The sequence below is a fragment of the Piliocolobus tephrosceles genome, chromosome 8, assembly GCF_002776525.5.
Source record: "Piliocolobus tephrosceles isolate RC106 chromosome 8, ASM277652v3, whole genome shotgun sequence".
NCBI classification, from domain to species: domain Eukaryota; kingdom Metazoa; phylum Chordata; class Mammalia; order Primates; family Cercopithecidae; genus Piliocolobus; species Piliocolobus tephrosceles.
The window spans coordinates 2626265-2647356 of record NC_045441.1 but is presented as its reverse complement, the minus strand read 5'-3'; the positions used below and the strand labels follow the sequence as shown (position 1 = coordinate 2647356).

Genomic DNA, 21092 nt, shown 5'->3' with positions numbered 1-21092 from the left:
CCTGACCAACATGGTGAAACCTCGTCTCTATTAAAAATACAAAAAATTAGCCAGGCGTGGTGGTGGACACCTGTAGTCCCAGCTACTCAAGAGACTAAGGGAAGAGAATCCCTTGAACCCGGGAGGCGGAGGTTGCAGTGAGCCGAGATCGCACCACAGCACCCCAGCCTGGCGACAGAGCGAGACTCTGTCTCAAAAAAACAAAACAAAAACAAACTGTGAAGCCCGTGTAAGCAGGAGGCACTCCCCATGCCAAGGCATAGTGTGTTCTCTGGAACAGGCGCCTGGGAGAACCGATCCACTCACCTGTTGTGCGGCCTTATCGGCGAGCAGCGCGAATTCCACAGACAGGCCTTTCAGAGCCTGCTTCAGGGACCCCCAGGTGCTGCTGTTCAGAGCAGCCCAGGAGGGCAGCGGGGTTGTGTCGGACCCGATTGCACTGAGGGAGCAAGCACACGAGAGGAGACACTCAAGGCCTGGAGCTCACCCCGCAGTCAAGCCTGGCATCCCCCGCCACAGACATGCAGCTCTCAACACTACATCCTCCACGGCAACCTGCATGCTCCCCCGTCCTGTGCCCCTGCTGCTCAAAGAGTGGCCTGTGGGGACCCTGGAAGCCCAGGACAAAAGAGTGGCCCTGGGGCTGCACCCCAGGCCCTGCTGCATCTGTTCTTCCCTACCAGCCCCCAGGTGACATGTGTGCACAGGTGAGGGGCACTGCTTGGGGGAGCAGAGTCCTGGGTGGGGTCTCCCCTCCCCTCAGGCAAAGGAAGCATTGCCAGCCCATGGTCTGTTCTTCCCCAAGTCAAAGGGATCTTTTTGTCTTTTTTTGAGATGGAGTCTTGCTCTGTCGCCCAGGCTGGAGTGCAGTGGCCCAATCTCAGCTCACTGCAACCTCTGCCTCCCGGGTTCAAGCAATTCTCCGCCTCAGCCTCCCAAGTAGCTGAGATTACAGGCACCCACAACCATGCCCAGCTAATTTTTTTGTGTATATGTATTTTTAGTAGACACGGAGTTTCACCATCTTGGCCAGGCTGGTCTTGAACTCCTGACTTCATGATCCACCCGCCTTGGCCTCCCAAAGTGCTAGGATTACAGGCGTGAGCCACCGTGCCTGGCCAGGGCTCTTTTTTTTATTTTTTTATTTTTTGAGACAAAGTTTTGCTCTTGTTGCCCAAGCTGGAGTGCAATGGCACAATCTCGGCTCACTGCAACGTCCACCTCCCAGGTTCAAGCAATTCTCCTGCTTCAGCCTCCTGAGTAGCTGGGATTATAGGCATGTGCCACCACACCCAGCTAATTTTGTATTTTTTTTAGCAGAGACAAGGTTTCACCATGTTGGTCAGGCTAGTCTCGAACTCCTGACCTCAAGTGATCCACCCACCTTGGCATCCCAAAGTGCTGGGATCACAGGCGTGAGCCACCGCACCTGGCCTGGGATCTTTTTTTAAATTCTCATCCTGACAGTGGGAAAACTACCAGACTAGAAACTGGTGAGCATTTACGCGTGCTCAGAAATCTGTGTTTCAGGGCTGAAATTCTCCCGTGTTTCTTCTCAATATGACCCCCCATGTGCCCGACCCACTTTCTGCCCCTTCTGTGGTGAAACAGGTCAGGATGCTGGTTATTACGGTAAATGCACTTTCTGCCCAAGCCCTTCACCAGCGTGGATTCCCGTCCCACCGCGCATGCCCCTGCAGAAGCTGAAAGGTCACCTGCCTTAGCTCCTTCCCGAATATGAGAAGATCTGCCGCGTTGTCGATGGCCCGCGACGCGATCCGCTCGGCCCTGTCGCGAAGCTTGTGAAAGCTGTTGTAGATGTTCCGGATTAGCTCCCGGCTGATGGCAAACTGAGCCTGGATGTCAGCTGGGAGGAAGTCCTGACATGATGCGGAGGGGGAGAGAGACTGTGTGTTACTCGCTGGGGAGCACCTGTCAGACGGGAGCAGCCAGTCCCCCAAAAGCTGAGCCACGGGAGACCCAGCAGGTCCATGAGCCACCCTGAGAGCCCCACTCCTCCAGGCCTGCAGGGATCACTCTGTACGTCCAAAAAAGAAACGAAAACCATCATCACTTGAATGCCACAAACACGAAGACAAATGAGCTCTGGGATGAGGACCACTCTGTCCACTGAAATCCCATCACACCGGAGGACCTATCCAAAAACAAATAAGGCCGGGGGCGGTCACTCACGCCTGTAATCCCAGCACTTCAGGAGGCCGAGGCGGGTGGATCACCTGAGGTCAGGAGTTCGAGACCAGCCTGACCAACATGGTGAAACCCCATCTCTACTAAAAACACAAAAATTAGCTGGGTGTGGTGGCGGGCGCCTGTGATCCCAGTTACTCTGGAGGCTGAGACAGGAAAATTGCTTAAACCTGGGAGGCAGAGGTTGCAGTGAACTGAGCTCGCACCACTGCACTCCAGTCTGGGCAACAGAGCAAGACTCTGTCTCAAAACAAACCAACAAAACCTTCAAATAATCTTGCCGGGCACGGTGCCTCACACCTGTAATCCCAGCACTTTGGAAGGCCGAGGTGGGTGGATCACAAGGTCAGGAGATCAAGACCACGGTGAAACCCCGTCTCTACTAAAAATACAAAAAATTAGCCAGGCGTGGTGTTGGGTGCCTGTAGTCCCAGCTAATCGGGAGGCTGAGGCAGGAGAATGGGGTGAACCTGGGAGGCGGAGCTTGCAGTGAGCCGAGATCGTGCCACTGCACTCCAGCCTGGGCGACAGAGCGAGACTTCATCCCAAAAAATAATAATAATAATAATAATAATAATAATCTTTAGCTGGATACAGTGACTCACACATGTACCCCAGCACTCTGGAAAAGAGGCAAGAGGATCGCTAGAGCCTGGGAGTTTAAGAACAGCCTAGGCAACACAGTGAGACCCCATCTCTCCCAAAAAATCAAAAAATTAGCCAGGCATGGTGGAGCGCCTGTCGTCCCAGGCGCTTACAGAGGGCTGAGGCAGGAGGATCACTTGAGCCCAGGAGTTCCAGGCTGCAAAGAGCCATGATCACAACACTGCACTCCATGCTGGGGACCCTGTCTCCAGAAAACAACAAAAATAAAAACAAACAATCTTCAAGTGAAACACAATGAACATAAATTCCTGAAAGACTCTCCACATGGGGGGAAGGCCTCTTGTATGCCTCATTTATTCCCAAAGACTTTTTAGAAGCTTTGATACTAACTACCAGTGCTCAGAAAACAGAAAGCTCAGTGAGTAAAATGAAGGTAAAAGATCTGGCCAGGCATGGTGGCTCATGCCTATAATCCCAGTACTTTGGGGAGCCATGCCAGGAGGACTGCTTGAGGCCAAGAGTTCAAGGCCAGCCTGGGCAACACAGTGAGACTTCATCTATACCGAAAACAAACAAATCAGCCAAGTGTTGTGGCACACGCCTGTAGTCCCAGCTATTATGGGAGGCTGAGGTGGGAGAATCGCTGGAACCCAGCAGGTCAAGGCTGCAATGACCTATGATTGTGCCACTGTACTACAGCCTTTGGGACAGAGCAAGACCTTGTCTCAAAAAATAAAATAAAATAAAATAAAATTAGACTTTTTATTTTTGTATGAAGAAGCAGGTTTTTTTCTGGGTTTTTTGTTGTTGCTATTGTTTTTGAGACAAAGTCTGAGTCTGTTACCCAGGCTGGAGTGCAGTAACATGACCTCGGCTCACTGCAGCCTCCGCCTCCTGGGTTCAAGTAATTCTCCTGCCTCAGTCTCCCAAGTAGCTAGGATTACAGGTGCCTGCCATCAGGCCTAGCTAATATTTTTTTTCTTTTTTTTGATGGAGTCTCTGTCACCCTGGCTAGAGTGCAGTGGCATGCGATCTCGGCTCACTCCAACCTCCGCCTCCTGGGTTAAAGCGATTCTCCTGCCTCAGCCTCCTGAGTAGCTGAGATTACAGGTGCCCACCACCACACCTGGCTAATTTTTGCATTTTTAGTAGAGACAGGGTTTCACCATGTTTGTCAGGCTAGTCTTGAACTCCTGACCTCCTGATCCACCCGCCTTGGCCTCCCAAAGTACTAGGATTACAGGTGCGAGCTACCATGCCCGGCCAGTATTTTTTTTTTTTTTGTATTTTTATTAGAGATGGGGTTTTGCTATGTTGGCCAGGCTGGTCTCAGACTCCTGACTTCAAGTGATCTGACAGCCTCGGCCTCCCAAAGTGCTGGGATTACAGGCATGAGCCACCGTGCCAGCCTGAAGAAGAGGTTTAAAGAGAAAAAACAAAAAACAAAAATACTACCAAGTAGCTACCTTAGTCCTTTTTGGAAAAAGACCAGATTTCAAACATTCAATAATAAACAGATGCAACAATGAATCCCCAGAAATCTGAAGAGGCCGTGACACAAGCATCCAGCTGTCTGAGTCACAGAAAGGGGCGGAGGGCACGGGGTGCCTGGAAGGCCTGAGGTCAGAGCTCAGCCGCATCCCGGCCCTGCTGCTTAGAGGCTCGGGGCCTTGGCTCGCCGAGCCTGTTTCTCCATCCGTAAAACAGGCCTCCCGGCCCTGTGTCAGAGCAGCTGAAACGAGGGTTAAATGAGGAAATCATGCGACAGATGTCAGCATAATCCTTGCCACGCAGAGGAGGCAGAATCACTACACAGGGTTAAAACTATTGTTTCTCTGGTTAAAAAGGAAAGGACTCTTCAAAGTCAGAAAAATACCTTGGCCCTGGTAGCCAGCTTACAGTTCATGAATTCGTCCCCGACGCACTGTGCTGACTCCTTTAACTTGTTCTGCACATCCTGCAAAAGGAAAAGAGACAGCTTCACCCTCTTCTACAGGCAGCAAGAAAGCGGCTGTGGGGCATGGGCCACTGTGGAGCGGGATGTCGTCCTTCCTCAGGAGAAACACATTTCCATATGTTGGCTTTGACATTAGGATTCCGCAATCTCTTGACTCTCCCTTAGATGTTTTTCTCACCAAACAGGATGTCCTGGCTTCACAGCAGAAGCCCCACAAACCTGCAGCCTCTCTCCAGAGGCACAGCCACTCCATCCACAGACGGGGGACAGCTCTGCAGAGAGACAGCCCCTCCATCCGCAGACGGGGGACAGCTCTCCAGAGAGACAGCGACTCCATTCACAGACCTCCATCCGCAGACGGGGGGAGGCTGTGCAGAGAAACGGCCCCTCCATCCACAGACCAGGGGCAGCTCTCCAGAGCAACAGCCCTTCCATCCACAGACCAGAGGCGGCTCTGCAGAGATACAGCCCGTCCATCCACAGATGGGGGGCGGCATCAGCCCCGGAGACAGACAGCAGATACTTGAGACCCTGGTAGATTCCAAAAGCGCCATAGAACAGGGCAAAAGTGTCTTCCTTCCTGGGAATGCATGCCTGGCGCCAGGGACACCAGAGCCCAGGGAGCTGCTGGGCAGAGGAAGGACAGGCCCAACCCCTAGCACTGGAGTCCTCTCATCTGAACGAGGCCCCCCGGGCAAAGCCATGCCTTCAAATCAGGAACCACCCAGGAGATACAAGGGGAAACCCTAATAGGCAGCTGTTGACGTGTCCAGGAATTCTCAAATTTCAGAGATGCCTTGAAGATCATCTGACTCAACTCTCATTTTACAAAAAACAAAAACTTGAGGCCCAGCATGATGCATGTCTGTAGTCCCAGCTACTCAGAGCCTGAGGCGGGAGGATCGCTTAGAGCCCAGGGGTTCAGGGCCAGCCTGGATAACATAGTGAGACCCCATCTTTAAAAACAGAAAGCAAGCAAGAAAACTGAGGCCGGGAAGTGACAGAGAATGATACCTGTGGAAAGGCCACAGGGAGCGTCCTACCCCCAGAACAGGGGTATCGCCCACCCGTGACCCACGGCACCCCTCCCCACCGCCCCTCCCAGGTCCTGCCACATTCCTCTTCTGACAATCCAGATCGCCTTCCAAAGGAAGGTTTCCACCCCTGCGGCTCAAAAGATCCCACTGCGTGCTCCAGACATCCCCGGGTGCATCCCAGAGACACCCCAGGCACAGGGCAAAGGCCCCTCTGCCTCCGAGACAAGTGAAGAGAAAAGGAAGCAAGGCTTGTGTGAAGTCAGCCTGGGAGTGGGGATGTCTTCCTGCAGCAGAGACACGGGCAGGGGCCCTCAGCTCCCCATTCAAGAAGGCTTTCCAGAAAATAGAGGAGAGCCTGGAAACCTCTATTCCAGTGGAGCCCCCGCCCCTCCCCTCACAGGGAGAGGGTCCTGCAGGCACAGGCGGAGGAGAAGCACAGGGTCCGCCTTCCCTGGAGGGGCTGGCAGCTGCTTCCTCCTGCAGGAAACAGGAGCTGTGCTGCAGGGTTGGTATTTTTGTTTTTTGTTTTGTTTTGTTTTGTCTTTTGTTTTTTTGAGACAGGGTCTCGCTCTGTCGCCCAGGCTGGAGTGCAGTGGCACAATCACAGCTCGCTGCAAGCTCCAGCTCCCGGGTTCAAGTGATTCTCATGCCTCACCTCCTGAGTGACTGGGATTACAGGTGTGCACCACCATGCCTGGCCTCAGTTTCATTTTGTTTTGGTAGAGACGAAGTTTCGCGACGTTGCCCAGGCTGGTCTCAAACGCCTGGGCTTAAGCGACCATCTGGCCTCGGCCTCTCAAAGTGCCGGGATGAGAGGCATGGGTCACCGTGCCCGCAAGCTGTAGCTTCTTGACACACACTAAAGCTGTGCCGCAGCAGCTGGGAGGAAGGAACCCCCCCCCGGCTCGGACCCGGACGGAGCGCATGTAAAAGAAGCTAATTCCCAGCCGCAGGTCTGTGCTGTGGCTCCGACAAGGAGGCTCAGCCTGTGTTCCACGGGTCCCTAGTCAGACAGGGCCTTGTTCCAAGTAAACCCTTCTTCCCATCTGCAGTCTCTGGCACCTCCCTAGACCCTCCAAACCATCCAGCCTGAATCCTCAGAGTGACCACAGAGACCCATGATCTCCACACGGCTTTACCAAATCCGCAGAGTCAACACCAGGGACACCTCTGAAAATCACATTCAGACTGTTACCTGGAGAGGAAAGAAGTCTTGCCCGTGTCTTTCCTGCTGGGCGTCCAACGAGGGACCAGGAGGACAAGAACCAAACCTGAGAGAGGAAAGGGCGGGTCCGGAGGCTCGGGAACTCCCGGGGCCAGGGCAGACGCACTCACCGAGCCACTGAAGGACAGGAAGAGCTTGAGGACCACATCCTCAGAGAACAGGGGGTGCCGGGCCACCAGGTTGACGAAGCGCTTCAGGGCTCTCCTCCTGGCCTCGATGAACTCCCTGTCGGCTGGAGGAGGACATGGGGTCACTGGACAGAGTCCAGGGTGCCGGCCCCCCTCTGCTCTGGGCGAGTTCTCAAAACTCTCCCTACAGGCGGCAGAGCGCCCAGCGGCTAGCGGAGGGCACTGGCCGGGCACCCAGTGCTGCTCGGACAATGGGTCTGAAAAAGCTGCCCAGAGCAAGAGCCCCATTCCCAGATGCCCCCTCCGGCCACACACACTGGGGTCCAGGAGCTGCCAGGGAAGACCACAGATCTGCTTGTGTCCTGTGGTTTCCGGCACAGGGAAGTCCTGGGAACCACGTGAGCGGTCACTTTGATCACCTCCATTAAAGACATCCTCCAGAATCCCCTCCTGGCACTTCTCTCTGCGAACAAATGGGTTTTGCTACGCTCCAACGCTAACGCAACCCAGGTTTTTTTTTCTTTCTTTCTTTTTTTTGAGACGGAGTTTCGCTCTTGGTGCCCAGGCTGGCGTGCAGTGGCACAATCTTGGCTCACTGCAACCTCCACCTCCCAGGTTCAAGCGATTCTCCTGCCTCAGCCTCTGGAATTAGCTGGGATGACAGGTGCCTGCCACCACACCCGGCTAATTTTTGTATTTTTAGTAGAGATGGGGTTTCACCATGTTGGTCAGGCTGGTCTCCAACTCCCAACCTCAGGTGATCCGCCCACTTCGGCCTCCCAAAGCGCTGAGATTACAGGCATGAGCCACCGCGCCCGGCCGAGTTTTTCTATTCACTGTGCTTATAACTCACTCTGCAAAGGATCCAAGTACTCATTGCTTTCATTCGAGTTAAATATTTTCACTCTAAGGGGAAAAAAAGTAAAAGCATATACTGATGCATTCAGGACATTTCAGCCTGAACACAAATAAAAATGGTATTTAAGTACTTTTTTTTTTTTTGAGACGGAGTTTTGCTCTTGTCACCCAGGCTGGAGTGCAGTGGTGTCATCTCGGCTCACTGCAACCTCCACCTCCCAGGTTCAAGCGATTCTCCTGCCTCAGCCTCCCAAGTAGCTGGGACTACAGGTGTGTGCCACCGCACCCAGCTAATTTTTGTACTTTTAATAGATACGGGGGTTTCACCATGTTGGTCAAGCTGGTCTCAGACTCCTGACCTCAGGTGATCCGCCCACTTCAGCCTCCCAAAGTACTGGGATTACAGGCGTGAGCCACCAGCACCCAGCCTTTAAATACTATTTTAGTGTATTAAGTAATACAGCCAGGTTCGATGGTTCACGCCTGTAATCCCAGCATTTTGGGAGGCTGAGGAGGGCAGATCACGTGAGGCCAAGGAGTTCTACATCAGCCTGGCCAGCGTAGCAAAACCCTGTCTCTAAAAAAAACCATAAAAGAGGCAGGGCACTGTGGCTCACGCCTGTAATCCCAGCACTTTGGGAGACCGAGGGAGGCGGATCACGAGGTCAGGAGATTGAGACCATCCTGGCTAACACGGTGAAACCCCGTCTCTGCTAAAAGTACAAAAAATTAGCCGGGCGTGGTGGTGGGTGCCTGCAGTCCCAGCAACTCAGGAGGCTGAGGCAGGAGAATGGCGTGAACCCGGGAGGCAGAGCTTGCAGTGAGCCGTGATCTTGCCACTGCACTCCAGCCTGGGTGACAGGGCAAGACTCCATCTAAAAAAACAAAAACAAAAACAAACACCATAAAAGAAAGAAAACAGGCTGGGTATGGTGGCTCACACCTGTAATCCCAGCACTTTGGGAGGCCGAGGTGGGCGGATCACGAGGTCAGGAGATCGAGACCATCCTGACTAACATGGTGAAACCCTGTCTCTACTAAAAATACAAAAAATTAGCCAGGCGAGGTGGCGGGCGCCTGTAGTCCCAGCTACTCTGGAGGCTGAGGCAGGAGAATGGCATGAACCCGGGAGGTGGAGCTTGCAATGAGCCGAGATTGCACCACTGCCCTCCAGCCTGGGCGACAGAGCAAGATTCTGTCTCAAAAAAAAAAGAAAAGAAAGAAAACAAATACAGCCTGGGCATGGTGACTCACGCCTATAATCCCAGCACTTTGGGAGGCCGAGGCAGGTGAATCACCTGAGGTCAGGAGTTCAAGACCAGCCTGGGCCACGTGGTGAAACCCTGTCACTACAAAAATACAAATATGAACTGGGCACAGCGGCACGTGTCTATAATCCCAGCTACTTGGGAGGCTGAGGCATGAGAATCACTTGAACCCAGGAGACAGAGGCTGCAGTGAGCCGAGATTACACCACTGCACTCCAACCTGGGCAACAGAGTGAGACTCTGTCTCAAAAAAAAAAAAAAGAAAACAAAACAAATACAGTTGGCTGGGGCCTCCCTCCTGGCTCAAGACTGGCAGGCCTCTTCCAATGAGGCTGCGCTCCTATAACGTGCAAGTGGTACAGCACGTGGGTGCGGTTTCCAGGTGCTGAACACCAGCCAGCGCTCAGCAACTCGGATGCCCAGGTCTGGGCCAGCATCCCACATCCCTGTTGCGTCCTCTGCTCTCTGCTGTCCTAAGTGCCCACGTGCCCTTCAGCGTGATCAGAATGATCTGCTCTGTGGCGTTCACATGGCACGGGGAGAAAATCACACCATCAGACCCTGGGCTACTCAGTGACCGGCGAGAGGCAGAAGCATTTATGCACCATTGTATGATTTCAGATGCGGGGAACTGGCCACTGTGTTAGCTCCCACGCTGCGCCCCCGTCCAGGACAGGGTGACTGTGGAAGGGCTGGGAACGGCAGAAAGCCATGATCAAGCACTAAGCACTCGCCTCCCCAGCATGTTTTATTCAGAATTGGAGGAACGGGCTGAGGGAGAGACCACCAGTGAGATCAGAGCTGGCAGCCGCAGTCCACGTGCTCTGCAGCCCAGGGGGACGCAGGCCTGGGGAGGGGCCCCCAGGTCATCTGCGATCTCCCACCTGGCCCAAGGCCATCTTCAGGCAGAGAGGTGAAGGTGAGGCAGCCACAGGCTGTCTTTTCTCTCCTGCAAGATGCAGCTTACATTTCCTACTTGCACAACTTCTGTTCTCTTCCATGAGGTCGAGTGCTCCCATGGTGCCCACGGCTCAGGCTCCCATGGCTTTGCAGATGCCGGCAGGGCAATGCCAGCCAGGTGAGTACACAGTGCTCCTGGCAGTCCTCCCAGCAATGCTCCTGGCAGGCCCCTTCTCGGGGGCCCTGGCCACTGCACTCTCGAGAGGGGAACTGGGGTTCTCTTTCACACCTGCACAGCAAGGGCTTCCCCACCTGTCAGTCGTCCAGTTGAAGGCACCAGTGGGCCAAGGATGCTGGGTGCCAGTCTCCCTGCCTGTACCAAGGCTGTACTCAAGCCATAGCTCTGCCCCAGAGGCCAAAAGACTGGAGTTTCCCTGCAGCCCTGCACCTGCCTAGTCTACAGTGGGCTCCATCCCTGAGCCGGGACCACAGGGTGGGCTCGCCCCCTCCGCCCCCGGTGGGCAGCACACCCAGCTTTACCTCCCAGCATTCTCTTGGGTGGCAGGGCAGGCACCATACGGTAGGGGAACTTGTGCAGGAGCATCTCCTGGAAGACCACGAAGTCGTTGTAGCGTCTGTACACGGAGGACTTGAAGCGCTGCAAGAGAAGGTTCGGTGCTTGGATCCGACGTTGGAAACCACGCCGCCTCATCACTTCCCCTCAGCAGAGCCCGGGAAAACAACAGCACCACGTGCATCTCCTCTCACCAGGCCTTTACTAAACAGATAAATCCTGTAATGCCTTCATGAATGGCAATGCAACTTTTAAACTCTTAGGCCGGGCGCAGTGGCTCCCACCTGTATTCCCAACGCTCTGGGAGGTTGAGGCGGGTGGATCACCTGAGGTCAGGAGTTCGAGACCAGCCTGGCCAACATGGCACAATCCCATCTCTACTAAAAATACAAAAATTAGCTGGGTGTGGTGGTGGGCAGCTGTAATCCCAGCTACTTTGGAGGCTGAGGCAGCAGAATCCCTTGAACCCGGGAGACGGAGGTTGCAGTGAACCAAGATCACGCCACTGCACTCTAGCCTGGGCAACAAAGTGAGACTTTGTGTCAAAAAAAAAAAAAAAAAATTAAACAAATGATATGAAGCACAGCGGCTTCCCACCTGGTCGGTGGCTGGCCCATGACACACACATCGGGGGTGACCAAACTGCCTCCTTGACAAATGTTACCTGCGTGGCAATGAATTTACTTAAGGGACGGGCAGCTTAGTAAGACTGGAAGAAAGGCCAGCTGCTGGCTCCTGGCAGGGAACAGCACATCTCACACAGTCACAGCTGCCTCGCCCCCAGGCTGCCGGGCCCCAGAAGGAAGGGTTGGCTCGCTCCGCTCCCCCGCAGCATCCCACCGGCTGGTCCACATCTGCGACTGTGGCCCAGAGGGCCAGGAACCACAGCAATGCCAGACAGCAAGGCGGCTTTGACACGGTCCTCGAAGGGAATCCTCCCCTTTCTGACCCCCTTCGTCCTTTGGTAGCACTACTGACAACCATTAGAACCGTGTGGCCACAGGCTCTGGAACACAATGAAGCAGAGCAGAGCAGACAGCAGGGTAGGGAGACCTGCTCGCTCATCCTTAAGGCCAGGTGCAAGCGGCTCATGCCTGTGAGCCGAGCACTTTGGCAGGCCAATGTGAGAGGAATGCTTGGGCCCAGGAGTTCGAGACCAGCTGAGACAACATAGCAAGTCTCCGTTTGTAATTAAAAAAAAAAAACAAGACTGGGCATGGTGGCTCACGCCTGTAATCCCAGCACTTTGGGAGGCTGAGGTGGGTGGATCACGAGGTCAGGAGATCAAGACCATCCTGGCTAACATGGTGAAACCCTGTTGCTACTAAAAATGCAAAAAATTAGCCAGGCATGATGGCGGGCACTTGTGGTCCCAGCTACTCGGGAGGCTGAGGCAGGAGAATGGCGAGAACCTGGGAGGCGGAGCTTGCAGTGAGCTGAGATCGTGCCACTGCACTCCACTCTGGGCGACAGAGCGAGACTCCGTCTCAAAACAAAAAGAAAGGAAAGGGGAAGGGAAAGGGGAAAGGGAAGGGAAGGGGAAGGGGAAGGGAAGGGAGGGAAGAAGAAAGGAAAAAGAAAAGAAGAGCAAAGAAAAGAAAAGAAAAAAAACAAGACTGCAGAGCACAGTGGTGGAGAGGACGAACTGGACCAGGTGGGGACACGGCTGGGCCAGAGTGAAGTGCAAGGAAAAGAGGTGTGGAAAAGTCAGCTCCACAGTCTGACCCTGCTGCGAGTTCTGGATCTTGCCTGTAGCCAGCCGCACAGACTCACCCTTCAACCTTCTCCTGTCACACCACTCCTGCCCTGAGATGCTGAGATGCGACCCTTTCTTCCCCATCCTGCCCCGACATACACACAATTTGCCGGTTACCTGGCTGGAAACCTCATACTCCACGTGCTTCAGGAAGAGGCCCTTCTTCTGCGGAATGAGCTCCACCTGCACGGTGTCCCTGGCCAGCAGCTCCTGCAGGGTGTGGGACAGCAGCAGTGGGTTCCCCTGCGGCATCTGCATTCGACTGGGGGCTGCGGCCTGCTGCACGATGGCCGGGGGCTTGATGGCCTGGGGTGTCGGCAGATCTGCAGGGGAGAGGGTGAATGACCAGTGAGAACAGCTGCTCAAAAAGTGGAGCCTTGGCCGGGCACGGTGGCGCACCCCTGTAATCCCAGCACTTTGGGATGCCGAGGAGGGAGGATCACATGAGCGCTGGAGTTCAGGACCAGCCTGGGCAATATGGTGAGACCCTGTCTGTACAAAAAATAAAATAAATTGAAAACCACAGCCTCCCTCTGCTCTGTGCTAGCTCAGCGCGTGGACTCTGGCCACGTCACGCAGCAGGTCCCATCCTCAGCCAGCCACACTCACTCACTCACACCACGGAGCCGAGGCCGGACTCGTTCACTCTCACTACGGAGTCGACGCCGGACTCGCTCACTGGACCTGCTTATAGCTAGGACTCCCGACCATACACACGGAAGAATTAAGCCAGAAAACTCCAGCCACCTTACGGACAAGAAGTCACTGTGCATCCTGCACAAAGTGGTAAAAGCAAATCAGAGATCCCACGCCCAGCTTGCAAAGAAGAAACCAAAACAAGGCATCATATGTAAAAAGTCGGTTCAGTTTTTAATACAGAGTGAGTTCTAAATAGAAAAAAAGTTGTTTTTTTTTTTTTTTTCATGTTGGCACGCGCCTGCAAACCCAGCTACTCAGGAGGCTGAGGCAGGAGAATTATTGCTTACACTCAGGAAGCGGAGGATCGCGCCACTGCACTCCAGCCTGGGCAACAGAGACTCTGTCTCAAAAGAAAAAAAAAAAAGTTTAAGTTTTCTCTGTTAAGCATGTATCAATTTTTATGATTTTCCTGATCACTAAAATAACATCATCTTCCAAGAATGTAAACTCAGTAATGATTACCAAGTGGTCACATGCTGGTGAAGAATTTGAACTTTGATTGCATGAGAATCTGAAAGAGCTCAAAAAACACATTTTAAATCAGACACTTCTTCAACTCTCGATTGCTCTCAAACATCTTAACCACTTCTGTGTACAAGTTCCAATCATTAAAAAGCTATGCTTTCAAGTATCAGTTTATTAAACTAGCATACCCATACCTTTTCTTTTTTTGAGAGACAGAGTCTCACTTTGTTGCCCAGGCTGGAGTGCCGTGGCACAATCTCGGCTCACTGCAACCTCCACCTCCCAGGTTCAAGCCATTCTCCTGCCTCAGCCTCCGGAGTAACCTGGAGGACAGGCGTGCACCAATACACCTGGCTAATTTTTTTATTTTTAGTAGAAACAGGGTTTCACCATGTTGGCCAGGCTGGTCTCAAACTCCTGACCTCAAATGATCCAGCGACCTCGGCCTCCCAAAGTGCTGGGATCACAGGCATGAGCCACTATGCCCGGCCAGATGTCCATATTTTCAAAATAAATTTTAATTAAGAAAAAGAAATGGCCGGGCGCGGTGGCTCAAGCCTGTAATCCCAGCACTTTGGGAGGCCAAGACGGGCGGATCGCGAGGTCAGGAGATTGAGACCATCCTGGTTAACACGGTGAAACCCCGTCTCTACTAAAAAAATACAAAAAACTAGCTGGGCGAGGTGGTGGGCGCCTGTACTCCCAGCTACTCGGGAGGCTGAGGCAGGAGAATGGCGTGAACCCGGGAGGCGGAGCTTGCAGTGAGCTGAGATCCGGCCACAGTACTCCAGCCCGGGCGACACAGCGAGACTCCGCCTCAAAAAAAAAAAAAAAAGAAAGAAAGAAAGAAAGTAAAAGACCGGGTACAATGGCTAGTGCCTACAATCCCAGCACTTTGGGAGGCTGAGGCAAGAGGATCACTTGAGCCCAGGAGTTAAAGACCAGCCTGGTCTTTTGTAGAGATGCCATCTCTACAAAAAATAAAATTACGGGCATGGTGGTGCAACCTGTGGTCCCAGCTACTCAGGAGGCTGAGGCAGGAGAATTGCTTGAGCCCAAGAGTTCAAGGCTGCGGTATGCCGAGATTGGGCCACTGCACCCCAGCCTGGGTGACAGAGTAAGACCCTGTCTCTAAAAAAGAAAAGGAAAAAAAACATCATTTCAAACAGGGTACACGCAAGTGACGGACCACGCACTGCAGAGACCCCAGGAGAAGGAGCCTGGCTTTCTACAGGAATAAATGTTACGCTCACGAATGGGACTTCAATATTCTCATCAAACTGACACCCCTTGAAGCTACGCACACAGCCAGTAAGACACAGCGCCTGGACAATACACCCTAAACTAACCCAGTCCCACAGAGAGAAAACAGATCAGACGAGAGAGGCCAGCTTGGCCCTGGCTGGAAAATCTGTAGACGCAGGATGGGATCTGGCGCAGAGAGATCCTGGCTGTAATCCAGCCTCCATCATTTCCTAGCTGTGTGGCCTAGCGCGCAGCTACCTCTGAGCTTACCGTTCAAATCTGTGTGGTGGGTGTAAGGATGCCCTCCCCCCTGGGCCTGGCCATCGCCATCGATGTCCTGATACAGCAGCAACCCCCGCAGGCCCCTCAAACGGCATCCCTCCCCACTCCAACCCTTCTGGCACCAAATTGCTTTACTGTGGGCTTCAGACCCAACCCAGAACGTGGACTTGGAAGTCCTGCCCCTGAAATGCTGCTTGCTATCTGGGAGACCCTGGAAGGGAAGCGGCCCCTCAGATCCCAGGCCGAGGGCCTCAGAATTCAGTGAGGCAGGAGAGCTGAAAATAACTCGCAAATAGAAAATATTCAATAAATGTCCCTGACTTCCTTCCAGATTTACCATGCTCCAAGCCGAAAAGATTCTGTAAATCTACCCGCTACAACTCAGAATGATATTCCCCTCTCAGCAAGTTCTCGGTGGCAGTCAGCTCCCCAGACTGGCTCACAAACCGGTGCCTTCCACACGATGCATGGGAATCACACGTGGATGCTCCACTAGAAAAGATGTGGCTGTGAGAGGGGGCTGGGCAGACGTCACAGGAACCAGGCATGCGGTGAGGGGCAGAGTCAGGCCCACGTCAGTCGCTGGCCCACTGTGACCCCTCTTTGCAACAAAAAAAGGGAGAACAGCCCACAAGCCATATTCAAGATCCTTTCGGCCTCACGAGGTTGTGGGTCTCCAAGTGAGGTATCCACAAATCAGAAGACAACAAAACTTCAAACACACACACCCCCGTCTCCCACCCAGTGTCTTCTACCAGGAACCTCAGACAGTAACGACCCAGAGCAGGCCAGCGCCACATTCTGTTCACAGCCGACACCTCGGGCCTTCCGCGCCAGCGTCCACAGCTTTAGAAACAAACAGGATTGGCCGGGCGCGGTGGCTCACGCCTGAATTCCCAGCACTTTGGGAGGCTGAGGCAGGTGCATCACCTGAGGTCAGGAGTTTGAGGCCTGCCTGGCCAACGTGGCGAAATTCCATCTCTACAAAGCACACAAAAATTAGCTGGGCATGGCCGGGCGCAGTGGTTCATGCCTGTCATCCCGGCACTTTGGGAGGCCGAGGTGGGCAGATCACGAGGTCAGGAGATCGAGACCATCCCAGCCAACATGGTGAAACCCCATCTCCACTAAAAACACAAAAAACTAGCCAGGTGTGATGGTGGAAGCCTGTAGTCCCAGCTACTCGGGAGGCTGAGGTAGCAGAATGGCGTGAACCCGGGAGGCGGAGCTTGCAGTGAGCAGAGATCGTGCCACTGCACTCCAGCCTGGGCGACAGAGCGAGACTCCGGCTCAAAAAAACAAAACAAAATTAGCTGGGCATGGTGATGGGCACCTGTAATCCCAGCTACTCAGGAGGCTGAGGCACAAGAATCGCTTGAACTCAGGAGGTGAAAGTTGCAGTGAACCAAGATCATGTGCCACTGCACTCCAGCCTGGGCAACAAAGCAAGACTCAAAAAAAAAAAAAAAAAAACAGTATTTGCCAACGAACCCTGTGCAAAGACGCTCCCCCTTCATCCGAGCACAACTTCTGCAAATGCTGACCTCGGCAGAAGTCATAGGCTCTGACAGCCTTGACGCAGGTCGCACGGGACAGACAGTGGAGGTCCCCAAGCAGCACAGCTGCAGCTGTTGCCTGGAGGCCAAGCCCTCCCCAGACTGGCCCACGCACCGCTTCCTGCTGACCCAGCGGTGGGGCTACACTGAGCACTCGGAGACACCTCCAGCTCCAGGTCCATGCAGCCCAGGCACTCCCCGGGGTTCCCGGTGCCGGTGGAGAGGGCTTCAGCGCTGGTGCTTTCAGAGCCAGGACAGGGCATGGGCCTTCCCAAGGAGAACGCGAGTGTGGCTCCTACCGTCCTGTGTAGTGGTGGGGAGGACCCGAATGCGTGTTCCAACTCCAAGTTCCATGCTCTTCCACGACACAAGGCTGCTGTCCCCAGCTGCCAGTTCCCTAGAACGGAGGGGGGACCAGGACCAGCGAGGATGGCACAGTGTCCCAGGGTTAAATTCTCCAAAGTCGGTGCGTATCAGAATTGCCTGGTGGGCTCCTTCAAACAGAGGGCTAGGTCCACCCCCAGAGTCTCTCCAACAGGAGGGCTGGGGTGGGGCCTGGGAATCTGCTTTTTTCTGGAGGGGGTGCCGGAGTCTTGCTCTGTCACCCAAGCTAGAGTGCAGTGGCACAATCTCAGCTCACTGCAACCTCAGTGTCCAGGGTTCAAGCAATTCTCATGCCTCAACCTCCCAAGTAGCTGGGATTACAGGCGTGTGCCACCATACCCGGCTAATTTTGTATTTTTAGTAGAGATGGGGTTTCACCATGTTGTCCAGGCTGGTCTTGAACTCCTGACCCCAAGTGATCTACCTGCCTCTGCCTCCCAAATTGCTGGAACTACAGGTGCCCGCCACCACAACCGGCTAATTTTTGTATTTTTAATATAGATGGGGTTTCACCATGTTGTCCACGCTGGTCTCGAACTTCTGAGCTCAAGTGATCGGCCTGCCTGAGACTCCCATAGAGCTGGGATGACAGGCGTGAGCCACCATACTCAGTCTGGAATCTGCATTTCTAACAAGTTCCCAGATGCTGCCGCTGGTCAGGGGCCATAGTTTGAAAGCCCTTGTCATAGGGCAACAGAGAGAGAAGGAATTAGAACACTTGTCCTGACCCCTCCCGCAAAGCAGAATGAAAATCAGGTGTTTCTGAACACTGCCTTTATTTCTTCTTCTTTTTTTTTTTTTTTGAGATGGAGTCTTGCTCTGTTGCCCAGACTGGAGTGCAATGGTGCAATCTTGGCTCACTGCAACCTCTGCCTCCCGGGTTTAAGCGATTCTCCTGCCTCAGCCTCCTGAGTAGCTGGGACTACAGGCGCCCGCCACCACGCCCAGCTAATTTTTTGTGTTTTTAGTAGAGATGGGGTTTCACCGTGTTAGCCAGGCTTGTCTCGATCTCCTGACCTCGTGATCCGCCCGCCTTGGCCTCCCAAAGTGCTGGGATTACAGGCGTGAGCCATTGCACCCAGCCTACGTCGTATACATTTTGTTTTTTTTTTTTTTTTTTTGAGACGGAGTCTCGCTCTGTCGCCTGGGCTGGAGTGCAGTGGCCGGATCTCAGCTCACTGCAAGCTCCGCCTCCTGGGTTTACGCCATTCTCCTGCCTCAGCCTCCCGAGCAGCTGGACTACAGACGCCCACCACCTCGCCCGGCTAGTTTTTTGTATTTTTTAGTAGAGATGGGGTTTCACTGTGTTAGCCAGGATGGTCTCGATCTCCTGACCTTGTGATCCGCCCGTCTCGGCCTCCCAAAGGGCTGGGATTACAAACTTGAGCCACCGCGCCCGGCCGGTCGTATACTTTAAACAGACACTTTTCATAGCCTCAATTTCATTAACCTTAAGGTTTATTTTTAATACCTTATTTAATGTGATGTAACATTAAAATATCTTGAAATAAGGTCACTCCATCCCTACAACGTGTATACATCTATATACATTTTTGCAGATTACTTTCCATTTCCATGTGCATAAAGTTGTAAAGTGCCATATAGACTATTTTATTTAAACTTTTTATAGATAATATATGTGTGTGTGTGTGTATATATATATAAATTTTTATATTTTTTTGAGACGGAGTCTCGCTCTGTCACCCAGGCTGGAATGCAGTGGCACGATCTCGGCTCACTGCAACCTCCGCCTCCCGGTTAAAGCGATTCTCCTGCCTCAGCTTCCCAAGTAGCTGGGACTACAGGCGCCCGCCACCACACCTGGCTAATTTTTTGTATTTTCGGTAGAGACTGGATTTCACCGTGTTAGCCAGGATGGTCTCGATCTCCTGACCTCGTGATTCACCCACCTCCGCCTCCCAAAGTGCTGGGATTACAGGTATGAGCCACTGCGCCCAGCCTAAATTTTATATTTTTAAAAAATTAATTTTTTGGTCAGGCAAGGTGGTTCATGCCTGTGATCCCAGCACTTTGAGAGGCCGATGTGGGCGGAATACGAGGTCAGGAGTTCAAGACCAGCCTGGCCAAGATGGTGAAACCCCATCTCTACTAAACATACAAAAATTAGCCAGGAGTGGTGGTGGGCGCCTGTAAACCTAGCTACTCAGGAGGCTGAGGCAGAGAATTGCTTGAACTCAGGAGGCGGAGGTTGCAACGAGCTGAGATTGTGCCACTGTACTCCAGCCTGGGCAACAGAGTAAGACTCTCTCACACACAAAAAAAATTAATTTTTCATAGAGATAGGGTCTCGCTATGTTGCCCAGGCTAGTCTCAAACTCCTGAGCTCAAGCAATCCAGCCTGGGCAACAGAGCAAGACTCTGTTTCAAAAAAAAAATAAGATTGATGAAAAGAATATTAAACGTAATTATTGTCCAGATGGGGTGTCTCACACCTGTAATTCCAGTACTTTAGGAGGCTGAAGTGGGTAGATCCATTGAGTCAGGAGTTCGAGACCAGCCTGGCCAACATAGAGAAAACCCATCTCTACTAAAAATACAAAAATTAGCCAGGTGTGGTGATACGATACATGCCTGTAATCCCAGCTACTAGGGAGGCTGATGCAGGAGAATCACTTGAACCTGGGAGGTGGAGGTTGCAGTGAGCGGCAATCACGCCATTGCACTCCAGCCTGGGCAACAAGAGTGAAACTCAGTCTCAAAAATTAAAATAATAATAATAATAATAGAAAAATTAGCTACACATGGTGGTGGGAGCCTGTAGTCCCAGCTACTCAGGAGACTGAGGCAGGAGAATCGCTTGAACCTGGAAGGTGGAGGTTGCAGTGAGGTGAGACCGCACCACTGCACTCCAGCCTGGGGAACAGAGTGAGACTCCATCTCAAAAAAATAAATAAATAAAAGGCCGGGCATGGTGGCTCATGCCTGTAATCCCAGCACTTTGAGAGGTCGAGGCGGACGGATCATGAGGTCAGGAGATCAAGACCATCCTGGCTAACACAGTGAAAACCTGTCTCTACTAAAAATACCAAAAAAATTAGCCAGGCATGGTGGCGGGAGCCTGTAGTCCCAGCTACACGGGAGGCTGAGGCAGAAGAATGGCGTGAACCTGGGAGGCAGAGCTTGCAGTGAGCCGAGATTGCACCACTGCACTCCAGCCTGGGCGACAGCGAGACTCCATCTCAAAAAATAAATAACTAAATAAAAATAAAATAAAAAACGACGACCAAAAAAAAAAAAAAACTCTATATAAAGGCTGGGTACAGTGGCTCATGCCTATAATCCCAACACTTTGGGATTGCAGTGAGCCAGGATAGCACCATTGCACTCCTGCCTGGGTGAGCAGGGGAAAAAAAAAAACAAACAAACAAAACTATGCTTCGTGGTGTTCTGGGAAAAACCCTTCGACTTGGCTACACTCTTCAGTGTGGCTGTGTGGTTCACTGTGCTTTTGAACACACTGGTAGTGTTGTCATGTGTTCTGGACCATCCATGGAGCCAACAATTCAAAATTCAGTTACTGGCGGGGCAGAGTGGCTCATGCCTGTAATCCCAGCACTGTGAGAGACCGAGGCGGGCAGATTATCTGAGGTCAGGAGTTCGAGACCAGCCTGGCCACCATGGTGAAACCCCAACTCTACTAAAAATACAAAAATTAGCCAGGCATGGTGGTGTGTGCCTGTAATCCCAGCTACTTGGGAGGCTGAGGAAGGAGAATCACTTGAACCTGAGAGGCGGAGGTTGAGGTTGCTGTGAGCTGAGATCGCACCACTGCACTCCAGCCTAGGTAACAGAGAGAGACTGTTAAAAAAAAAAAAAAGAAAGAAAGAAATTCAGATACTATCTTTGCAGAAAATCTTAGTGAACATTTTTATGGTATCCAGAGATATACTTCTGTCATGGAGATATTAAATTTGCAGTGAAAA

At 52.7% G+C, this 21092-nt stretch overlaps 1 protein-coding gene across 1 annotated transcript in view; it reads right to left on the bottom strand.

Annotated features, from left to right (window-relative positions):
• Positions 1-21092, bottom strand: part of SNX8 (sorting nexin 8) — a 55617-nt gene that overhangs the window by 7651 nt on the left and 26874 nt on the right. Inside the window, exons 2-7 of the mRNA XM_023188457.1 lie at positions 12635-12840; positions 10728-10845; positions 7144-7265; positions 4691-4771; positions 1720-1880; positions 307-439 (exon numbers count right to left, since the gene is read on the bottom strand). Of these exons, the coding sequence (XP_023044225.1) occupies positions 307-439; positions 1720-1880; positions 4691-4771; positions 7144-7265; positions 10728-10845; positions 12635-12840 (821 nt within the window). The remainder of the gene's footprint in view (positions 1-306; positions 440-1719; positions 1881-4690; positions 4772-7143; positions 7266-10727; positions 10846-12634; positions 12841-21092) is intronic.